This window comes from Crinia signifera, chromosome 4 (genome assembly GCF_055691185.1).
Source record: "Crinia signifera chromosome 4, ASM5569118v1, whole genome shotgun sequence".
Classification (NCBI taxonomy): domain Eukaryota; kingdom Metazoa; phylum Chordata; class Amphibia; order Anura; family Myobatrachidae; genus Crinia; species Crinia signifera.
In genome coordinates, this window is record NC_139220.1 from 8,457,408 (window position 1) to 8,474,820 (window position 17,413).

General features: G+C 51.0%; 1 protein-coding gene across 13 annotated transcripts in view; it reads right to left on the reverse strand.

The window, feature by feature from the left end:
• The window catches only part of ERC1 (ELKS/RAB6-interacting/CAST family member 1), a 124,723-nt gene that overhangs the window by 56,027 nt on the left and 51,283 nt on the right, over window positions 1-17,413 (reverse strand). For 5 of the 13 annotated variants that reach the window (XM_083180945.1, XM_083180946.1, XM_083180939.1 and 2 more), the window contains 7 exons: window positions 12,259-12,396; window positions 11,769-11,909; window positions 11,141-11,281; window positions 10,777-10,806; window positions 8,705-8,898; window positions 7,764-7,775; window positions 222-357 (listed from right to left, as the gene is read on the reverse strand). In XM_083180945.1, the coding sequence (XP_083037071.1) occupies window positions 222-357; window positions 7,764-7,775; window positions 8,705-8,898; window positions 10,777-10,806; window positions 11,141-11,281; window positions 11,769-11,909; window positions 12,259-12,396 (792 nt within the window). The remainder of the gene's footprint in view (window positions 1-221; window positions 358-7,763; window positions 7,776-8,704; window positions 8,899-10,776; window positions 10,807-11,140; window positions 11,282-11,768; window positions 11,910-12,258; window positions 12,397-17,413) is intronic. The other 8 variants (XM_083180943.1, XM_083180951.1, XM_083180949.1 and 5 more) reach the window with 3 other exon arrangements.

A 17,413-nucleotide genomic window follows, 5' to 3' on the forward strand; every position in this document is an offset into this window, starting at 1 on the left:
TCCATTCCCCTCCTCACATCATGTCACTGCCCCTGTCACATGCAGCCCTGTCCTCACTGACACATCACTCATCTCCTTATGTACTCTGTGCTGCTGGGATCCCTGCTCCTCCCACTATATAACTCTCAGTCTGTGGCTTCCTGCTGCCTCCATTCCCCTCCTCACATCATGTTACTGTCCCTGTCACATGCAGCCCCGTCCCGTCCTCCGTAGATTCCTACCTGCAGCTGCTGGGAGCTGTCCGTCAGGTTGTCCTCTCTCCGCCTCGCCTCATCCAGGAGCTGGGCGTTCTTCTTCTTCTCCACTTGCTCCTTGTGTTTCAGAGTCGCCACCTTCTTATTCTGGTCTTTATTTTGCCTGGAAGAGAAGCGACAGACGGTAAGCTTCGGGTGTAAATGAGGCGCAAGAATCAGCAGGCGTGTGTCATACATAAACAAAAGCAGGCATGTGTGCTGCGGCACATAGCTCTATACACAATATTACAGCATTAATCATCAGAACACTGTGATCACCGCTAAACAGATCTACAGTAACATTTCTATGCGTCCTCCTGCAACTTTAATAATGTACGTTACATTTGCCTGGTGGCGCCTTCAGTGTTTTAGAAGACACAGGTCTGCATACCTTGAATAAACGATTCTGCCTGATGGTATAAAGACAATGCTAAAAAGCACAGACCAAAACAAAAAAGGTCCATATTTAGTAAGGGTTGCAGGAGGGTCTGCGCAGGCCAATTCAAAGTGACAAGATGGTGGAAATAACTCTTTCAGATACCAAGGCGCGGGCCTGCATGTAATCTGGACCTGTATGTGGATTTACAGGAAGGGGGAGGTCGCAATAACAGCGCTGACGGAAAGAAAGAACACGCCAATCCAGTGTGGTTTGGACGCAGAACTTCTGCTGTGTGGAAAGTAGCTGACACGGATATACTGGCCGGACAGAGGCCAGATCCCGTGTGCCCGGCCCGCCCAAACACGTGGTGGCCTGGATACTCACCCTCTAATTTACCCAACGTAACGAGAGGCCAAGAAAGCTCATTTCAACCAGGAATAGCTCATCTGATCCCCAGGCCGTATACCAACCACCAATGCGGTTCCGGGCTCCGGTGTGTTCCGCAGAAAGGAACGGCCGCCCACCCCAAAACCAAAATAAATAGGGTAACACCTCTGGGACGGTCACAGCTGGGAAATGAGGAGAGTGACAATGGGAAGAGGACAGACTGGGGATCTAGGTCATGGAAGCTCGGACGCAGAGCTAAGGTCTAAATTCTCCATATCACGGGGAAATAAAAGCACAATACATTATCTATATATCAATGTAATATGTATAAAGGAGGAACCTGCGCATTAGACCGGGGCATTGGGCGGCGGGATTGGAAGGATAATGAATACACTAATGTATAATGACAACGGCCAGAGAGACCGTATATACACTCAGTATGTTATCCCCTGGCCACACGGCAGTGAGAGGGTTACAGGCCCGGAGACCGCTGCAGAGCTAGCACTCTAGGACAGTCAGACGGTGACCCTGTCCTTACCACACAATAGGTTTGCTGATAGCTTCCAACGCACAGATGCCCAGATTCATCCAGGGAATCGCGCCTATTCATACAGACAATGGCCCGTCCGCTCATTCAGACCTGGGACAATCGCACAGCGATCTGTGGCCGGGGCGGTTTTGTACAGGTAGCCCGGACTCAGCACAAGCTGCCGGATAACCAACGCTGACGGGGCAGAGGACAGACTCTCACCACCCCACCCCCCCTCCCATTAACCCTTGCAGCAGCACAGTGCTCATCACTCAGTTCTAAAGGACGTCTCCATCACCGGATGGTTATATGAAGGTGGATATAAGACTGGGAAGGGATACTGTTACCGGGGGATACGGCGTCCCCATGGATACTTCAGGATGGGTATATTGTAATAAAATGGGCCCTAAATCCAGACCATTGCCCAAATCTCCACCTGCAACTGAACAGCTGGGTGAAAACATGGAGACCCTTCCTCACCCCCAGTATCAGATCTGCTACATCAGCGGTCAGGGAACAGGGGTAAAAATCTAATTCCTGGGGGTAATGGACGGTCGCGCTGCCGAGACACAGCCGGCATTCATGTGAATCTATATGCATGCCGCATGCCCGGGTGTGTGTTACAGTACTGTGGTGTACAAGGACCTGATGCATTGCAGTGCGGGCTGTGTGTGTTACAGTACTGTGGTGTACAAGGACCTGACGCAGTGCAGTGCGTGCTGTATTACAGTACTGTAGCATACAAGGACCTGACGCAGTGCAGTGCGGGCTGTATTACAGAACTGTAGTGTACAAGGACCTGATGCATTGCAGTGCGGGCTGTGTGTGTTACAGTACTGTGGTGTACAAGGACCTGACACATTTCAGTGCGTGCTGTATTACAGTACTGTAGCGTACAAGGACCTGACGCAGCGCATGCTGTGTGTGTGTCACAGTACTGTAGCGTACAAGGATCTGACGCATTGCAGTGCGTGCTGTATTACAGTACTGTACAAGGACCTGACGCATTGCAGTGCGGGCTGTATTACAGTACTGTAGCGTACAAGGACCTGACGCATTGCAGTGCATGCTGCGTGTGTCACAGTACTGTAGCGTACAAGGATCTGACGCATTGCAGTGCGTGCTGTATTACAGTACTGTAGCGTACAAGGACCTGACGCAGTGCAGTGCGGGCTGTGTGTGTCACAGTACTGTAGCGTACAAGGATCTGACGCATTGCAGTGCATGCTGTATTACAGTACTGTAGCGTACAAGGACCTGACGCATTGCAGTGCATGCTGCGTGTGTCACAGTACTGTAGCGTACAAGGATCTGACGCATTGCAGTGCGTGCTGTATTACAGTACTGTAGCGTACAAGGATCTGACGCATTGCAGTGCGGGCTGTATTACAGTACTGTAGTGTACAAGGACCTGATGCATTGCAGTGCGGGCTGTGTGTGTTACAGTACTGTGGTGTACAAGGATCTGACGCATTGCAGTGCATGCTGTATTACACGGTACCCACAGCACAGACTAATGGTATATGATCCAACTGCGGCAGAACATGCCGGGGCTGCGGGGGGTCAATCACTGCAGAAATACATTCATTATTACATAAGAGGACTATTATATAAGCTGGCGCACATAGTGCGTACCCCCATGCACATAAATGCTATATTATAGTCATTTGGTATAATTCTATCATCTGTGCAATAATAACCCTAAATGATCCCAGCAACTTCAGTGGTGGAAATAAGGGAACCCCGTCTTATAAGAGGCTCCGGGATCCTATAGACCAGTGGTTCCCAACCCTGGTCCTCAAGTACCCCCAACAGTGCAGGTTTTCCATCTCACCCGGCAGGTGCACTCATTATTCAGACACATTTTAAAAGGTCCACAGGTGGAGCTAATTATGTCACCTGTGATTCTGTGAGGAGACCTGCAAAACGTGCACTGTTGGGGGTACTTGAGGACCAGGGTTGGGAACCACTGAGATAGACATATTAGGACTTTGTGTATTACAGTGGTTTATCCGATAACTCTATTACATGGGTCCTCAAACTGCGTCCCTCCAGATGTTGTGAAACTACAAATCCCATCATGCCTTGCCACAGTTTTGCTATAAAGGGAGTGTTAAAACTGTGGCAAGGAATGCTGGGATTTGTAGTTTCACAACATCTGGAGGGCGGCAGTTTGAGGACCCATGGTCTATTATATTGCCCCATACTATTACAGAATACATTCTCCTAGGCGCAGCGCTATTGTTTAATGGGCGATTAGACTCATTATTAGACATTGCCTACTATGATACTGATTTGCTTAGGCTAATATGTAATAGTACAATACGGAAGCACCCATGCACTTGTTGTCATTCCATTTAAATAATCTTCAAAGCAGATAAGGAAAGCAGGCACTCACCAGGGATCAATTCAAGACATCATCAATTGTCCTATGATGCCCTGATTAATTGATCCTTAAATCTATATATTTGGGACTGACAATCTTATCATTATTTATTTTTGTGTGTGTAATTAACATTATAAAGGAGATGGTAATATTATCCGTGCTCCAGATAACCGGTAAAGCTGTAACTCTGTAACAGAGGATGCTGGGAGTTGTAGTGCAGGGACCGTGGACTTGGAAGCACTTTGTACATGACACTTCTGCCTCTACCCCCAGGGCCACACGGCATTACATGTATGTGGGGGTGACATGTAATCGCAGCCAGATGCTGGTAGCGGCAGCAGTAACCCCGCCTGACCGTCTTCTCTCCCTCTCTGCGAGTTTTATCACTTTGTGAGGTTTGGGTGGGAACCAAAACACATAGAGCACAGCCAGGGAGAAACCGCACAGATAACAGGAGCTTTCAAGCCCGGCCAGTACTGGCGGATGTTGTATAAATGTCCCGACCACCACCTCCTGGGGGAGAGCGGCGCAGAATGTACACACAAGCTGCACAATGTGGGGGGCGGACGCGCACCTGGGCCGGGCAAAGCGCGCCTGCAAGCAGCACTTCTGCACGTATTAAGGTCTAAATTACACCGCTGGTGGCGTACCTGCCACCGGAACGCAATAGATGCCGGCATATTGCAGCCTGGACCGATATAGATACAGATATATATATATATATATATGCAAACCTAGCAATTATACAGGAAGCCCTGAAATCACTCTGCAGCTATGTAAAGCAACTTGTATTTAGGGCTTGTTGTCCTTTCAAGTGAACATGTGAAGCCTGGGGTCCAGCTGTTGATGAACTACAAGCACCAGCGGAGCAATGATCCAGCGCCAGGACTATAACAGCGCCCTCTAGTGTACAGACTACCATGAAAAAAAAAATGTGGTATTTTACAAAGCAATAACTTGTAGAAGTTCTACAAAACTAATACAAGGTCCGTTAAGATGAGAGAAGTTTAGAAACTGTAACGGGACGCGCTTCAGAAGCTGGGGCCCAAAAAATGACCCCCCCCGGTTATGGACAAATGGTCTCTGCTACCATCAGGCCTGGTATAACTGATAGCGCGGTTTGTTTTGTTGGTGTCACTCGATCCCATCACTGTGCTGTTAGTTCCCCTCATCCCTAATGACCTGGGGTGGTTAATGGTTTAGACACAGTAACACGTCTTAAGCTGGGATAATGGATGTATGTACACAAAACAGGACACGCCAAGACAAACACGGAAACAGGAGTCCAGGCCTGGGATTCCCGACACGCGGAGGGATTATCGGAGGTCGCGGGGACGAGATGCCCCTAATGTGTGTGTGTTGTGACTACACCTGGGGTCAGGCTGCTCATTAATCTCTTCTGGAAGCCAGATAATGATCTGTGCAGAAATATAGTGACCTGGCTAATGTCACAGCTGTACGGCTAATCCGGCAGTGTCCGGGAACGTCCGCTCTCCCCTAATCCCCAGATCCCAGGTAAGCATGGATGCTACAGCCTGGGGAGTACTACTCCACTACCCTACAGGGCAGCAATGCCAACTGCTGTGCCACCATGCAGGGGGGTAAAGGAAGCGAAGACAGAAATAAAGGATTACTGTCCGGACAGATGGTATCTTCGGATGTTGGAAGAGATAGATTAGAGGTCATCGCTACAGGCCGTGATTATAAAGTCGCGCCATTGCCCAGGCGCTAACTGGACGCAGACGTCACGTTGGGATCCGCACGGACGCACTTGAGGTTAGATAATACTCTCATTTTATGCGGATTAGTCATAAGGGCGGACTTCTCTCGTCCCGACCGGGGTGTGGTGGGGGGTTCCACAGAAACTCTGGCAAGGGCGTGAGTAAGACGTGCGTCACTCCTGTGTCATCTCATGGAAAACAAAGGGGTTAATGAAAGAAAACGGGCATCCCGATGGTAATAAGTGCCCTGCACCCCTCCCCCGGCGAGTGGGCAGCTGCCAAGTTAGTCCCCCACCAACTCCGTCTCCAGCACACTGCGATCATCCCAAGCAGAGTGCTAATCCCCGGAGACTTCACACGTCTAGGACACGTTCCCACCCTTCTCACATGTGCCCACGCCATGCACCGCACACAATACAGGGACACGGGATAATGTCTCATTATAATAATCCGTCAGTGACTACTAATGACTAACACGGAGGGGGGGGCCGCTCCCTGTCAGAGACTCGGGACAGGGCGGAGATGAACGTGGGGGGATCGCTCATTCTTACCGACCCACCATGCACTAAGGCCTGAACAGTGAACGTAAATCCTGGCCAAGGAATCCCTATCTGCTATACTGAGAGCATCTGGGAGCGGGGTGTTCGAGGAAGGCCTTGCCTAAACAAGGGCAGATGTATAGAGAGGAGAGGGGGACCGTGTGTGACCGCACTGCGGCAGGACTATTACCATTCGCTACAGCATGGTGTGTGAGGCATGCCTCTGCCTCCTCTTCACGGCATCCCAACAGTGACATACAGGAAAGTCTGCCAAGCACGGAACCAATCCTGCCCACACTTTGCCAGCCAGTTTTGTGGCAATCTTACCTCACACGTACATTGGCGATAAGGCACTGTACAACAAAGCAGCATTAGTGACGCCTATGACCCTTCCATTTCCCAATAGCTAAAAGCAGGCGGAGAGTGATTATAACACCAAGGTAATGGCCGCTGGACGGGGTAACAGTATGGAGACCGAACTGTCCGCTGAGGGTTTTACATTTTCTGGGCCTCACTGTAATTAATTATGACCATATCAGCCCCCCCCCTTGCTGCCCTGATACGGTCCATCATTCAGTCTGAGGTTTGCGAGGCAATCAGGGGCGTGTCTCAGATGGTGATTGGCTAGCAGGCAGCTAAGCGTTTCTCTGTAACGTGATTGGTACAGAGGTGGTATTTCCACAGCGCCACATTACGGGCAAACATCACCCGCGGCTCCTAATGGGGGAACCAGTGGTCAACGCAATTGGGTGTGATTAAACAAATCGTCTATTATTAATAGAAACCTATTATTAATTATAAATAATTTGGTGTTTCAGTGTTTTGGAGAAACACGGACAAGGATTGTGACAGGAGAACGTCTGTAGTGTTTATTTGCATATGTAACGTTGAATTCGATAAAGTTACTGTGGGGTAGATTTATTAAGCTCAGTGAAGTGATAAAATGTCTGGTTTTTATCACTGGCCAATCAGCTCCTACCTGTCATTTCTCAAACCAAGCCTGTAACTTCACAGTTAGGATCTGATTGGCCGGTGATACAAACCAGGCACTTTATCACTTCACTGAGCTTGATAAATCTGCCCCTGTGTAACTAAAGTAACATTAAAATACAGAAGATGAAGAGTTAACGGAGGGTCAGATATGAAGTTACAGAATCGGGGTTGGGGGGGGGGACGAAACATGCAATAAGCTTCTGGAAGGTGCGGAAAGCAGAAAAGAGCCTGTTATGCCAGGGTGTAAAGGAGTAATAAAAGGAGTAAGCTGCAGTAAGGGGCACCCAGCAGCCATTATCATGGCTGATCCCATATTCAGGAGACCGCAGCCAATCATTTCTCTAGGATTCAGTGACATCACTCAGATGCAAACACACATCACAAGGTCCTAGTGATGTCATAGGCCGCATTTTCCTAGTGTGAAGGCAGCGGGTGCCCGTTCAGCTGCTTCCTGTAGGAAGAGACTGCTCACAATGACTGAGACTACCTCCATGAATGAGAGGGTAGGGCAGGAAGGCGACAGAGGGCGAGGGGCACACCCCCCCCCCAACTTGCAGATCACTTGAAGCAGAGAGGAAGGTGCGAGACTCACTTACCTTGATGTCATGCTGAGTACAGCGAGGTGTCCAGGGGAGAGAGGAGGAAGAGAGGGTTAGAGAAAGAGACAGTCAATGAATACGGAAAGACTATTAATAAATCAAGAGACACATACAAGGAGAGAGAGAGAGACAGATTCCAAGGAGCTAGTGACATCATTGGGGCATGTGGCTCTGATTTGTGATGTCACCAGTGCTTAGTGAACCCGAATGTTAGGTTGCATTCTCGTACATCAGCCCACAGCATGGCAGCCTCACGCCGTGTATAGGAGATGGTGCTCTGTGGGTAAAATAGTTTCCAAAATACAAAACTTCCCTCAGTGTTACCAGAGGGTCTGCAATATAACACAGAGCCTGGGACACACTGCCCTCGAGAGGACGTTTGAAAAATAGCGATTTGTCCCAGTGACTGCGAATGTGCCCCCGAAATCTATCGACAATGAATAAATATATAGTCCCGGAGAACGGCTGATCTTGACTCTGTGCGTATGTAGAAACAGATGGTGTATTGCTGTAATCTGCAGGTCAGATGTAACATTACACTTGTATACTATGACCATTCGCTATACAGAGAGGTAGAAGTTCCCGAATTAAATTCCACCTCTGTGTCCTGAGGCTACAGAGCGAGATCCCCTTTCTGCTATATTCCTACATCAAGCGCCCCCCCAACCCCCCCTCCAGCGCAGGGGCACAGCGCCCTCTAGAGGAGAACCACTGTACATGCTGCGCAGGGCTCCAACACTTTCCCTGTGCCCCACCCCATAGACCACCCCGTCCCATCATCTCTGATTGCTGGTTCCCACTAATCGACACCCCACTGTTAGTCACTTCTGTGATACACATAATGGTGTATGTAAGGGTAAAAGCTGGGCTGCGGAGCTGACACTCTGCTGCGTTGTATGCTGGGTACCCCACAGGCGTACGAGTGCTCGGCCCCTCACCTTTCCAGCTCCGCGATCTTCCCATCCTTCTCGTGCTTCTCGTTCTCCATCTCTTTCAGGATCTCCAGCAGCCGGTCCACCTCCGTCTGGGACTTGCCGACCTCCTCCCGGTACTTGGACACCTCCTTTTCCAGCTGCTGTATCCTCTCGTTCGCCTCCGGACTGGTCCTGGCTTCGTGCGTGGACTCGTGGGCCTGGAAAGACAAGCAATAGACATTGTGGAATATAGGATGGGGTGCCGGCGGCGGAGGGGTGTACGCACTTGTGGGGGCGCAGAATGCTGCTGTAATAAACTCACAAAGCGAGAGCACAGGGTGAGATGCATCAAACCTCGGAGATGACGACGTGTAGATACAGGGGCCGGCGGCGGGGGGTTAGCACATGTGCAAACCTCGGGATCGTACGGACAGGGTGGTCCGGGGGGCGGCAGAAGGGGAACACCCGTGCGTGACGATAGCGGTGTCACATGTCGTCAGCGCCCACCACATTTCGGCGATCTGCGGGCATCTGAAAGTGTGGACTTCACTCGATGGTCAGCGACCAATAGGTGATTTCTCCTGCTCAGCCGCGTGCAAGGGGGCGTGTCCATGTACAACCCCCCGCATGCTGGCAAACAGGTCTGAATCAACCAATCAGCTCCTGTCCTTTGTCACCCACTTTCTTTCTCTACAATGTTTCGATACATCTCCACCAGTGTTCCCAGGGGTGCGGATCATTAGGCCACCAGCATGCTGGTCGACGGTCATTAGGTCAACATGCAGTAAGGTCGACATGAGTGTAGGTCAACGGGGTCATTCGGTCGACACGGTGAAAAGGTCAACATGGGTTGTTAGGTCCACAGGGTGTAAAGGTCATCATGGGTGAGGTCGACAGTCAAAAGGGCGACATGGGGTTTTTAAAAAAAAAAATTGTCCGGAATGTCAACACAGTCAACATGGACAAACATTGCACCGCGTACCCTTGCATCGCTCGCTGCGCTCGGCACACTATTTTATTCTCCCACCGCGCCCTAGTGGATGATAGGGCATGAGATACCGCCTGTCGGCACATGTCGGCTCAAAAAAAAAAATTAAAAACCCCATGTTGACCTTTTGACTGTCAACCTAACCCATGTCGACCTAATGACCCTGTCGACCTAAACTCATATCGACCTAAATGCATACATGATAGGAACACGGGCCAGAACAGGGTCAGTAAAAAATAACTGTGCCCGCAGGCCAGGCTCCAGAGCAGGGCAGAGCGACACCACTTTTCCGTGACTCCGTGCAGCTGGCAGGGCGGAGGGGCTGGCAGCTGGTACATGTACAGCTCCGAACCACCACCCCCCCTGCCCCACTTGGCTGCCACAGCGGGTGCTAATTAACGGTCACTTGTTTACGTGGGGCACTGTTCCCATTCACCTGGCACAACACCGCCGCCCACAACACAGTGCGCTCTGTCACTGGCTGCCAGGGTGAGGTCACGTCAACAGGACGAGGCTAAATCCCACAAAGGACTAATCACAGGACAACGCAAGTCGTGCCCAGGAGCCCACAGGGGAATAAGCTGCCCATCCCACACACAGCAGGGCACATGCATATGTGTAATTACATACATGTAACATGTATTGTCCACGCTACATGGGACGGTGAAACCTTTACACACAGTACCAGCTGAGCCAGAAGGGGGGCGGGCCTGGTAACGGCAAAGCGGATTGGCTGCTGGTGGGCGAGGGGTTTGGAGCTTGTGGCTGGCTGCAGCAAATGAGGTGAAGTTAAGTTCCCGATGCAGTGCCCCCATCACCACGCTACAGAAACGTAATGTCACAAAGTGTGCAGAGGTGACATTCGCTGCTTCTGGCACCTCACAGGACACGGGATTGGGCCACATCCCCCCATGCTCCCAGTAAGACGCACAGTGCGCCAGGGAAAATGTTTCTAGGATCAGGGTAACACAAAGCTTCGGACACAGCGACACGTAGATGTAAGACAACCCCAATGGGGGCGGCACGGGTCACAATGAATGAGAGGAGCGGTACACCATGCAGATGGGCATTAGCAGGAACACCGCGTACCCATGCAGCGGGGACTTACTTTTCCAGAGTGCGGAAACTCGTCCGAGTGCTGAGACGGGGACAAAAACAGAGAGAATAAGGACTTTGTAAAATCATCTTAATGATATATTCTTGCAGATGTGCTACAGGAACAGGATTGTCCCTCCATGTGATTGGCCGACACAACTCTATAGTGACAGGTTGATATCCAGTCCTATGATTGGCTGAAAGACCTCTGAATACAATAGACATTATCTGGCGCTGTGATTGGCTGACAGATCTTAGGGATAGAAGAGATTATACGGCTTGTGATTCTGGACAGAATTGACATTATCTTGGCATCTGATTGGCCGCCAGATCTCTGGATTGTGAGAGCCACCTGGATCTGTTTTAGGGTTGCTCACCTTCCTGAGCTGATTCTCCAGCTTCAGATACTCCTCCTTCCGCTGCTCCAGCGCAATCTCCAGGGTTTTCAGTCTGGAGTCCTTCTTAAGGCCGGAAGATGCCAGGGTGGACGCGTGCTCCTTCAGGTCCAGGAGGGAGGCCTGCAGAGACCAATGACGAGGCCGTTATACACTGTCATTACGTATAGGTCTAACATGGCTATAAAGTTTTTTATTCAAAACTTCATTGTAACTGGTTTATTTTACACAATAAGACCACTAGGGGGCGGTGTCCCGTTCGTGCTGATTGCCGATGCCATTTGTCACTGAGCACAGCGAGCGTCCTGGCAGCTCTCACTAACATTAATCACTGTGACTATATTGCTAGTGGGGTACAAGGGATCAGGAGAAGAGACAGACAGGGGGCAGCTAGTGGGGTACAAGGGATCAGGAGAAAAGACAGACAGGGGGCAGCTAGCGGGGTACAAGGGATCAGGGGAAGAGACAGACAGGGGGCCGCTAGCGGGGTACAAGGTCAGGTATGAGAGGACACAGAAGCCAAGGGCCTGCAGCGGAAGGAGAGGGAGTATAAAGCAATAAGAATATATAATAACAATAATATATACTGCCACAGCCATGGGGACCTCACCTCTTTCTCAGACAGGTCTCCCTGTAACACGCTGACTTTTTCCTTGAGGTCCTTCAGTTCTTTCTTTAATGATTCCAGCTCCTCCTGTTTCTCGCGCTCATCTCGGTCCCTCTGGTCCTTCAGACGCTCAATGATTCTCTCCTGGGGAACCGAGCGGAGATAGGAGATGCAGTGAATGTCTTGGAGAGAACCCCAGTGACCCCAACACCCCTGTGACCCCAAATTAGAACAAGCAGTGACAGCAGTAGCACCGGGGCTGCCCGCATATAATACAGGATAGACCCATCTATCTAATGCAGCATCTAATGCAGCTGGCGCAATGTAGAGAATGGCAGACCCGCTAGGCAGGACACCGGGCTCAGCGCCACGCCATCAGTCCAGCGCTCAGAGCGGCCACCTCTGTAGGGACACTGTCTGCCCATAACACCGGCTGCATGCACACTGTCTGTATTTCGGAGGCGAGGCCGGTTGTGCCCATCACAGTGCTCACCTTCTCCGCCAGCGCCTCCTCCAGGGTGGTGAGGGCCGTGTCCGTGTTGGAGGTGTCGGCCTGGAGAGATTTGACCCGGTCCTTCAGGCTGCCCAGCTGCTTCTCTTTGTCCCGCAGCTGCTCCTGCAGGTTCTCAATCTGGAGGCGGAAAGAACCACATCAGCCAGTTATAATGCGTTATCAGTATATGTATATATTAGCACTGGGTATATGGTCCTCCAGCCTACAGCCAATACGGGCCGGGGACGCTCTACTCCCATCTCTGCAGGACAATGGAGGAGGGATCATTAGATTGTCCCTGAGAAGATGGCGTCACACGGAACACGATCTGGGGCAGCACTTCCCATCAGTACCCGGCTACGCCCAGACAGTTATAAGCTCAGATGAGGACTCGATAATGGACCATAAAATGAATAACGGAAATGTAATTATTCCAGATGATCCCATTTTAATATCTGTTACTGAGGTTTATTATCCACGGTTCCCTTGATATTATAACTGTAGCTGGCGCGGTGTTATCATCGCAGCGCAGTTCCACGTACCAGGGTAACAATAACTACCGGTTAATAATGATTATAGGAGTTGTGTCAGATAACATGACACCAATACCTCAAGATAGAGAACAGAGGTAAAACAATGTATACAGTAAAAGTTGTAGGAGGGTGCCCATCAGCCAGTGAATTCAAGTAACATGAAGGTGAAGCCTCCTTTAAATGAAAGGACATTAGGAAAGACATGCAATGGCTGAAATCGGCCAATAGGGGCAGCACCACATTAATACAGTAGGGCCCTAGGAATAACAACCCCACCCAGCTAGTAAGATATCAAGGGCCCCAACCCAAGGGCCCCAGTGTACGTTTTAATCAAGCTGTAGCAGAGTCTCACTCTTGTTCCACGTGACAGTCTGGGAAACGGACCCAGCGCCAGGTAGTGACCGCACGGCCGCCCCTGGCACAGAGGACGTACAGTGGTGACAGCGTTCCTGCCGGCCTCTAATTACCGAGAGCCACCGGCCACAACAGGGCCCCAATCGCAGACTCCCGAGTACACAGGACAAACCCCAAGCTCTAAATATACCGGCAGCCAAAAAATGGGCCCATTCAGGGAAAAAGGCCTGACGAAAGAGAACCCGGGAGACAAGAGATGCTTGTTGTCTGATGACACCTCGAACCTCAAAGGAGGCCGCCCGGTCACCTACGCAGCGTCCACACGTGGGGAAGGGGGGTTATTTCTGTCCGCGTGACCCTTTCAGTGCCAACGATCAGCATGTTCTGGGAAAACCTAGACCATGTAGCCCAAGGGGGGTGACGCTCGATTTAAGTGGTCTGTGCCCCCACCAGACTCATTACTTTCCTGCCCTATTATATTGATCTAAAGCGTAAATGGAAATGGTCCCCAGTAGCTGGGCATGCAAGTGCCAATGCTGCCAATCTGCTCGGACGCCAGGCTATGGTACAATCTCTACACATGCTGGGGGCCGAACCAAGCAGACCAGGACAAGTGGCTGGTACTCCCAGGGCATGTTAGTGGGTCCGCCAAGTTGGTTGAAGCAACAATACTGAGCCAACGTGCCAGTATCCCGCAGGGCAGAACGCTCCGCAGAGCTGGCAGTGATGTCTCCTGGGCACCTTTATCCCACCTGCTGGGAGTGTCCACTGCCCGCGGGCAGGACAGGAGATGCCACGGGAGACAGAATGCCTGGGCGCACAATGCAGACAGGCACCAGGGGGCATATCCTAGGTACGATAGTGAGCAGATAATGTCGCACACTACATCAATGTCCACGTACAACCAACCTCATATTGCATCAAATGGTCATGATTCTATCTTACAATATGTATCGAAATGTCCCACACAACACCACACAATGTGCCACACAACACCACACAATGTGCCACACAACACCACACAATGTGCCACACAACACCACACAATGTGCCACACAATGTGTCACACAACACCACACAATGTGCCACACAACACCACACAATGTGCCACACAACACCACACAATGTGCCACACAACACCACACAATGTGCCACACAACACCACATAATGTCCCACACAATGTGCCACACAATGTCCCACACAACACCACACAATGTGCCACACAACACCACACAATGTACCACACAACACCACACAATGTGCCACACAACACCACACAATGTGCCACACAATGTCCCACACAATGTGTCACACAACACCACACAATGTGCCACACAACACCACACAATGTGCCACACAACACCACACAATGTGCCACACAACACCACACAATGTGCCACACAACACCACATAATGTCCCACACAATGTGCCACACAATGTCCCACACAACACCACACAATGTACCACACAACACCACACAATGTGCCACATAACACCACACAATGTGCCACACAATGTGCCACACAACACTACCCAACGTGCCACACAACACCACACAATGTGCCACACAATACCAATTTTGTGTCTGGAACCAACCATGTTGCGATGCAAGGGGAGCACAGACATTTATATTGTATCTGTGCAGAGTAAATACTGGCTGCTTTTGCTTGTAGCCCACAGATGTTAGACCGCTTTATATTTACACTGCAATTTCAATGTGAAATCACCCAGTCTCATCTAAAGCCGTGCACACAGGGGGCGACGGTTCTAAGCGATTCTGACTACATAGTCACTGAGAATGTTTCCCTGAATCGCCCCGTGTACACACAGCAGTCTCGCAGCATCGCTATCGCCCGGCCGAGTAGACACCGCAGGCAAGAAAATCCTTGATAGATGGCTGATCTCTGGCAGCGAATTGGCGATTTTGAAAATCGCCCAGCTGCAGCCCGTGTGTACACCCTCTTACTCTTTGCATCTGCCCCCATGCAGTGCAGCACGTTTTTGCCCAGCTGTGTGCTTTGTTTTTTTGCTTTGCTAACAAAGATAAATCAGGCGCTAGGACGGTAATCTGAGCGATACGGTACAAGACGCAGGTTCCGAGCCTTCTCAAAGGGATCAGACGGAGAGCGACAAACCACCTCATCCTGCCCCTGCCCCGGGCTCCAACACCCACATTCCCCAGCCCTGGGTGCTGGCCTGGCATTGGATAGGGCACTTACAGATGGTAGGGGACATAGAAACGGATCGGGCCAACATTAGATTATGTGACCTGAGATACATTGCTGGCTCTATATCCTGTAACGGGACACGGTTATTGGGTCACCAGGAAGTTGTTAGACAGTCATCAAGTCGACATGTGTCTAGGTCAACATGCATGAAGGGCGATATGAGTCTAGGTCGACACGGGTTAGGTCGACAGGATCATTCGGTCGACATTGGGTTTTTCACTGTTTTTTTTAGCCGACGTGCCGTATTTCATGCGCTACCATCCACTGGGGCGTGCTGAGAGAACAAAATAGTGCAGCGAGCCATGCGAGGGGACGTGGTGCACTTTAACCTGTGTCCATGTCGACATTCGGGTAAAAAAAACTGTGAAAAACCCCATGTCGATAACTTTATGACTGTCGACCTAACCCATGCTGATCTTCATGCATGTCAACCTAGACACATGTCGACCTAATGACCATCTAACAACTTACTGGTGACCAACTGATCCACACCCCCTGTAACAGCGCGGACCAGACCTCTAGACCATATATGGGATGCTTAGGGTGTACATGTGTCAGGAAGGTGGCATCATGCTGGCAGACAGGTGGGCAAATGGGGTACACAATGCAATCTGCCAATTACACGTGAAGCGCGGAGATCTGTAATCTGGCAGCAGGTGTACTGTATAGACTGTTGGGTTACCTGCTGGTGCGCCTGCTAGAGGGGAGATGCAGCGCAGGCTGATCCGCACTCCACCGCTAGCCACACCCACTGCGCTCACTACTTCCATCCCCTGTGACATTTCTCCTGCCCCACGTGTGATTGATCCGCCACATGACAGCAGGGATGAAGGACGGGTCTGTCCAGCTCCTGCGCAGCGGATGAGAGGCGGACGGCTCACCACTAGCCACACCCACTACGCTCACTACCTCCATCCCGTGACATTTCTCCTGCCCCACGTGTGATTGATCAGCCACATGACAGCAGGGATGAAGGACGGGTCTGTCCAGCTCCTGCGCAGTGGATGAGAGGCGGACGGCTCACCGCTAGCCACACCCACTGCGCTCACTACTTCCATCCCCTGTGACATTTCTCCTGCCCCACGTGTGATTGATCCGCCACATGACAGCAGGGATGAAGGACAGGTCTGTCCAGATCCTGTGCAGTGAATGAGAGGCGGACGGCTCACCGCTAGCCACACCCACTGCGCTCACTACTTCCATCTCCTGTGACATTTCTCCTGCCCCACGTGTGATTGATCAGCCACGTGACAGCAGGGAAGAAGGTTCGGTCTGTCCAGCTCCTGCGCAGCGGATGAGAGGCGGACGGCTCAGCCCTCTCGCCTTCTTACAGGAGACATCAGTGAGGTGACACAGACTCGCGGCCTCCGCCATTCCTGTGACCAATTAGCATTTACAGGCCAGCGGATCCTGCCAAAATCTCCGTCCATGTGAAACCACGTGTACGAGAGGAGGGACTGATCCACTGATCCCGTGCCAGCCACACGGAGAGCGGGTAACGTAACAGCGACAAAGGGTGAATTCTGCGCCCTCTGAGAGTGCTGGCGAATAATGGAGTCTACCTAACTGTGGTCATTACACACCTCGTGCCTCAGCGATGACACAACCCATACACAAGGCTGTCTGGGCGGCATATTAACCCTGGGATCAGGACGCGCCACTTATATGACAGCATATGCGGAATTGCCCTGTGGGTGGCGTGGGGCTCATCACAAAGGTGACCCCTGTAACTATGTAGCAGCAGCAAGGGACTAGGTGCAGGGAATTCAGTAGCCAAATTCACAAACACTTAAATAATAATAATAATACAGTGTGTATCATGTGCAGCCAGGTAGGGATTGCTGTGAACTCTGTACTGGCTGCCGCTTTACCCGTGCCCACCTCGCTCATCCATATGCGCAGGTGAAAGGTAAAACCCTAATTTGCGCAGGATGTGTGAGGCCTTACCCTGTGTATCAACGTTTGTTTGAAAAGAATTCTGATCGGTACATCTGTGAGCAGACAGCGCCATCTAGTGGCAGCACCTGTGAGGAGACAT